At 35.9% G+C, this 6,000-nt stretch overlaps 1 protein-coding gene across 1 annotated transcript in view; it reads left to right on the top strand.

Annotated features, from left to right (window-relative positions):
* The window catches only part of LOC140391800 (GRIP and coiled-coil domain-containing protein 2), a 103,801-nt gene extending 98,469 nt beyond the window's left edge, over positions 1–5,332 (top strand). Inside the window, exons 22-23 of the mRNA XM_072476684.1 lie at positions 786–987; positions 2,828–5,332. Of these exons, the coding sequence (XP_072332785.1) occupies positions 786–987; positions 2,828–2,898 (273 nt within the window). The 3' untranslated portion in view covers positions 2,899–5,332. The remainder of the gene's footprint in view (positions 1–785; positions 988–2,827) is intronic.
* Positions 5,333–6,000: the final 668 nt, after the last annotated feature.

The raw sequence follows: 6,000 nt of genomic DNA on the forward strand, positions 1-6,000 counted from the left end.
ATTCCCAACTCCAATCTATTAATGGCTTTAAGTCATTAAATGACTGCGGGAAAGCTGTTCTTCCCCTTGGCGGACTATCCTGCTGTCCTACCTCTCCCCTGACGTTTTAGTTGGGCATGAGACCGCAGCACCCCATATAATTCAGCCCATGCCTGATCGTGCTCCAAACATTGGTGCACACCCTGGATTGAGGAATGGATGAGCTTTTGGCAATTTTAGAGATTGCTTTGGCTGAGGCTAACCTACAGATTAGAAATGGATTTACACTGGTGTTTTCTGATGTTTAGGAAGAGCACTGCAATTAATTGATGTGACCTGCTTTATTTTGGCAATTGCTTGACACATTTTGGTAAGCTTTCTCTTGGTCACAGGCAGAATCAATAAATTGGATGTTTAATCACCTCCTATCCACACAAGTACTTTTCACTAGGAGTCACAGGCTAGTGGGAAATTCTGGCTGATTCCTATCATGGGGTATTGAGGCCAATTATAAAGTCCCAATTACTCCCTTGACTGAAATGAGCTCCGTCAATTAATTGGCATAAAATAATTTTGTATTAATTTCAACTTTGTCCTGAATAAAAATTGAATTGGCCCTTTAAGATGACTGCCAGATTCACTAGCAATAAACCCATTTGTTATAATTGGACTTCTGCCAGTGTGAAAAAAGACGGTTGTGAAATCTGTGATGGTGCTTTGTGAAGCGACCAAAAATGTTATAACAAGGAATAAAGTTCTTTGGAAGCTCTTTGTACAGTTTAAAAGAATGTTCTTTTCCTATATAGCTGCTGAAAAATGAAGTGAGAAGGCTAGAAAGGAACCAGGAACGGGAGAAGTCTATCGCAAATCTGGAGTATTTGAAGAATGTTATGTTAAAATTCATATTCCTAAATGCAGGTCGTGAGAAACAAAGCCTTCTCCCAGTAATTGACACAATGCTACAGATGAGCCCAGAGGAGAAAAGTAAGCTGGCTGCGATAGCTCAAGGTAAAGTTTGAAACTTAATATTGCATGTTTCCATAAGTACGAACTCCATGCTGCTTTGAACCATCATTTGAATATTAAATCAGTGGATTTCAAACTTTTCTATCTATAGTGCCCTTGCAAATATTAACTTGGATTTTCAGTGATAAACTGCATTAGCTATTCACTACACAAATGCTCACAGTTTTTCTATGGGCTTTTGCACTCGAAGCTGCAGTTATTTGAGGCTTGGACCTGGTTGTTGTATGAATAGGGCAAGCAACAATATTTCCTTAGCCAGGCCCATAATCCTGAAAATGAGAACACTTCAAGTTCATGTCCAATTGCCATTTGAAAATTCCTGTAGAATCTGCTTTCACCACCCTTAATCCTCTGTGTGAAAGAATTTCTCACTTCCCTCTTTTATTTTAAAATATGAACTCTGGTAATTGACCCATGTATCGATGAAACAGTTTGTTCTTATTTGTTCTCTCCAGAGTCTTATTAGGCTGGACTTTGCAGTTAGCTCTCAGCATTGAAACAGCAGCACCAGCCATATGTTGCATTTACACTTGCCCACAGAATTTTAACCCACAGAATTTTAATAGGTTTTTCCACTCAAACCTGCAGTAATGAGAAAGTTGTTTGGGTGCACGGCCCTCTAATGAGGATCCTGGATCTGTGAACATAGCAAGCAACTGTGTATCTCCTTAACTAGTCAGATTTGAGAAGTGTAACTGAGCACTGTAATGTCTGAATTAGAAAGTGAAAGTTAGGATGGTCAATTCAATGGCTAAATATATACAAAAACTAAAACAGCAAAGAAAAATATATTTGAAAGAGAAATAAGAAATAAAATATTTTTTTTAATGTATTTTTTTGTGCTATTTTTAAAACCTGAGGAATGAAACTCCATACTTACAAAAGTGTATTTTCAGTGCCAGAGAGGCGGTTTGGTAATAATCAAAACTTATCATAGTAAAAAAATTTGAATTGAATTTTTAATGAATAGGTACCGCAACGGGCCTGATGTTTTTACTGCAAAATCAAGACCATTGACTCATCCCAGGGACTGCTGTCTCCCGTCAAACAATGTCAGCTACCCAAAGTGCTATTCTTGCAGAAAATCTATTTTATTAATATGTTTAGTACAAAAGGAACATACTAAACATTCTAAATTTCATCACCAAGGATTGCATTGCACTCTAAAATTTGAATTCTGAAGACTTGAAAGAAGGTAGCTTTGAGCAAAGTATGCAATATGTTGTGCGTGGACTGTTAAAAAAGGATCACATTTGTTCCCCATACAGTGAATTCTCAGTCTTTTGTTGGAGAGGCGCATCTCTCCAAATGAAGATGATGAGAAGGCAAATCAACCTCCATCTCTCTCATCCACTGGCCGGAGAGCAGAAGAAGTAATTTGAATGAGATTTTTGTCAATGGCAGAGGAGATTTTGCAGTCAGGGGAAAAGCTGATAAAATTTTAGTATTTTGTTTAATAACTTGTACATCAGTAAAAATATTATCATTTACTATGACTTCCTGAAGTTAGTTGTGGTGCCAAGGATAGTGACGCACCAAGCAGAAATCACATCCTGCCCCCTAAATGGTGGGGAGTGGGGGAGAGACAGCCAGAGAATCCTGTAACTGTGCATTTCCAGTCAGCCAGTATCAAAGCCGTATTGGTTGTTTGCAAGTGCATTGCCCACTTGCCAGACCAAGGATTTTGCATTATGAAGGGAGATGTACATGCTGAGTAGTTTTTCCTGGTGCACCGTTTCCCTACCAACTTGTATAGTTTCCACCTCCTAATTTTAAGGTCGTAATAATTGTGTTCATTAATTTAGTTTTGTTTTATTTTTAGGAGAAGATGAAAGCGCTTCACGATCATCAGGTTGGGTTTCGTATTTTCATGGATGGTCTGGACTTGGATAAAGATCAATGGGATTAAATATTTAAGTTGACATTCCAGCCTTTTCAAGAAGACAGGACCATTGTTGGCCTTATGGAGAGGAAACCTGCCTTATGACCAACTTATTTAAAGTCATTCATCTACAGTGTTTCTTATTTTACTTGAAAATGCCCTTATTCACTATGCATTCACTATTATCGTCTAACTTTTACAACATGGGAAGAACTTGCAACTGGAAGGAGAAATTATAAAATGACTTGTGCAGAAAGTTTATTATCTTTAAATTTAAGTTCAAGATTAATTTTATTCCAATAATGTGAAAGCAATGTTAGTATTCAGTGATGGCAACTAAGCATGATAAGCCCACTTATCTTCTGTGCTAGTGTAAAGAGGTTTATAGGTCTAATGATGTTTGGAGTTGTCTTATATAAAATGATGTTTTGGAAGCATTAATTTACATTTGCAAGAGCTATTCAACTAGAGTTGTGATTTCTGGAACTAAATATTTTAACATGTTTAAAAGGTGACTGGAATGTAAATATTGTTTGTAGATATTCAAAATTTGAACTTACAAGGACTTATTGACTTTATATATACCTGTACTCAGAACTAGCAGACTTCAATTTCAAAATTAAGCCTGAGCATTATATATATATGTATATGAAAGCGTGATTATATATATCATATATAGAGCTTCTTGGAAATTCATGTCATGTGTTTATTCTGATCAACTGTATATTTGAATTAATTTAACTTTTATGGGAAAACAGTAACCTAAATGGAATAATCAATACCAAAAGTAAACCATGTTGGAAAATGTGGAGAAATTAAAGTGATGCTCACTGAAAGAATTAAAGGGTTTGCACACTATTGTTAAAGATGAAATGGGTTTCTGGTACCTCAAAGCCTGTAGAATATATATATTTAAAATATTATATGACACTTTTTGGGGGTTGCATAAAAATGATACCAGCATACATTGAGTTTTTCAGTCAAGGGATCAAATTAATTACTTTTAAAATATATACCACATACGTTATTCCTTTATGTTTTCTTGAAATGTATCCATACATGTTGCACAAGTTGGGATATGAAGATTGTCCTGTAATTTTTTTTTATTGGTTTCATCTATGGATACAAAGCCGATCTGATTGCACCTTCCCTTTGTCAGATTTCCATAAGCCATTCGCTAATGTTGGGCAAAAGGTCATGTGCTCAACTTGCTGCCCGTCATCGGCAGCATCAAAGAATTGGGAAGTGTGTGATTTAAATTACACGGTGATGGGACTCCTGATGATTTTCTCCTTCCTCTGCTTAATTTACTGGTTAAGTCAATTTTCATCTGTGATGGCATACTTTTACTCGGACATTGTATACTATCAATTGAGACCCAACAGCCTGTTATTATCTGATGAACCTCTGATCATCTCTCTCAACTGGAATAGGGAAGGGGCATACTGTTTGTACATATCCAAATTAAGAAACATGAAGATTAATCTCAAAGATTTTTTGGTGCTTATGCAGGCTTGTAAGTAGATATTCAACCATAGTCCACATTCATTTTTCAGCTCCTATTCAACAAGTAATCTCTCTCACAGCTGCGATTTACCACCGATTATTGGGTTCTCTAATAAAACAAGAACATTGTTACTCTAATGTACCAATATTTTTGTTATATAGACATTTTGTGGAATGTTAGAATTGAACTCAAAACTTCTTTGGCATGATGACTCCAATAATATTCAATGTTTTACCTATTTTCTTCATCTTGAAATCTGTATTGTAAGAAGTCAGTTAAAACACACTCTGTCCTCATGACAACATGCGTCCTCATGACAACATGGTCTCTGTAAGCCAACTATTTATTCGTTGACTTTTAGTGAATGTCCTATGTAATATGAAAACATGCCAGGATTGAAATCAGTCTGCCTTATGGTGCAGATAATATTCCTACTGTATGTTTATAATGACTTTTGTCTTGTATATAAAGCAGAGTATTGAGGATGAAATATTGGAGTTTCTTTTGACTATGTTAATTTAAATTCAGCCTTCATTGACAAATTTAGAAGCACATAGTGTTTCCAGTTTGTGAGATGACTACTATGGGAAGCTGCAAGAAATAAAGAATCAGCATGTTTACAGTTTGTATGAACTCCGGCAATAGACTGTGAGCATTTTGGTGCTTATTTTAGTTCATTTTCATGGGGATAATTTTGTTTGCAATTTAAAGATAGAGTTTTCTGCTAATTTCTCATCCAAAATTGTGCTCTTATTTTCCCAGAAGACTAATTTGCCGATCACAGCTTAAACTGGATGGCTTTGTACTGGCTATTATGTAGCTTTTTCTTTGTAATGGTTTTGCAGCTAATTGTGTAAACATAAAACTGATTAATTTATCCATAGTATAAATTTATTGCACTCTTGGTTAAAAAATTATAACCTTTTCATGGTTCAGCATTTTTGTTTTGTTTTCATTTTTGAATGTTTACCTGTAATTTGCAAATATTGTAACAAGCTGAACATTTTGGTTTGGTATCCCCATTTTAAAAGTAGTCATGGGGTGTAGTAATGTGAGTAATATATTTCAAGGTGTTATAATACGCCACTTATGAATTTTGAGTGCATTTCCTCAAAATCTCAAGTTCAAGTGTAATGTATTTCTCTCTGGGAAAAGCTCCTTCAACTTACTAACTCGCATGCTGCACCTTGACTGCATCATCTACTGGTATGAGATCTGTTTCCACATATACACAATCCTTCCACTGACTGCTATCCATTCTTCGATGAGCCACAACTTGCTCCAGATAAAATGGATAAGAGAGAGGTTATTGACTTCACACCCTCCCATAAATGCCTACATCCTTACTACCAACTATATCTCCTTCTACACTGTCTCAGGCTGCATCATAATTTTCAGCCATGGGGCCATGTCCCAAACCCAGTCATTTTTGTCTCACATTTTGTATTTGTAATATTATCTATCTCCTGAAATCCTTCAGATTCCATTACTCCAATTCTTTACAGGCGAACCTCCTATCCATCAACTTATACAAATGTAATGTTGTTTGCAACTCTGCTGCTTATTGCATATATGTTAGACAGCACCAAGTTCTACTGGAGGGTTT

Source organism: Scyliorhinus torazame, chromosome 15, assembly GCF_047496885.1.
Source record: "Scyliorhinus torazame isolate Kashiwa2021f chromosome 15, sScyTor2.1, whole genome shotgun sequence".
Taxonomy (NCBI): domain Eukaryota; kingdom Metazoa; phylum Chordata; class Chondrichthyes; order Carcharhiniformes; family Scyliorhinidae; genus Scyliorhinus; species Scyliorhinus torazame.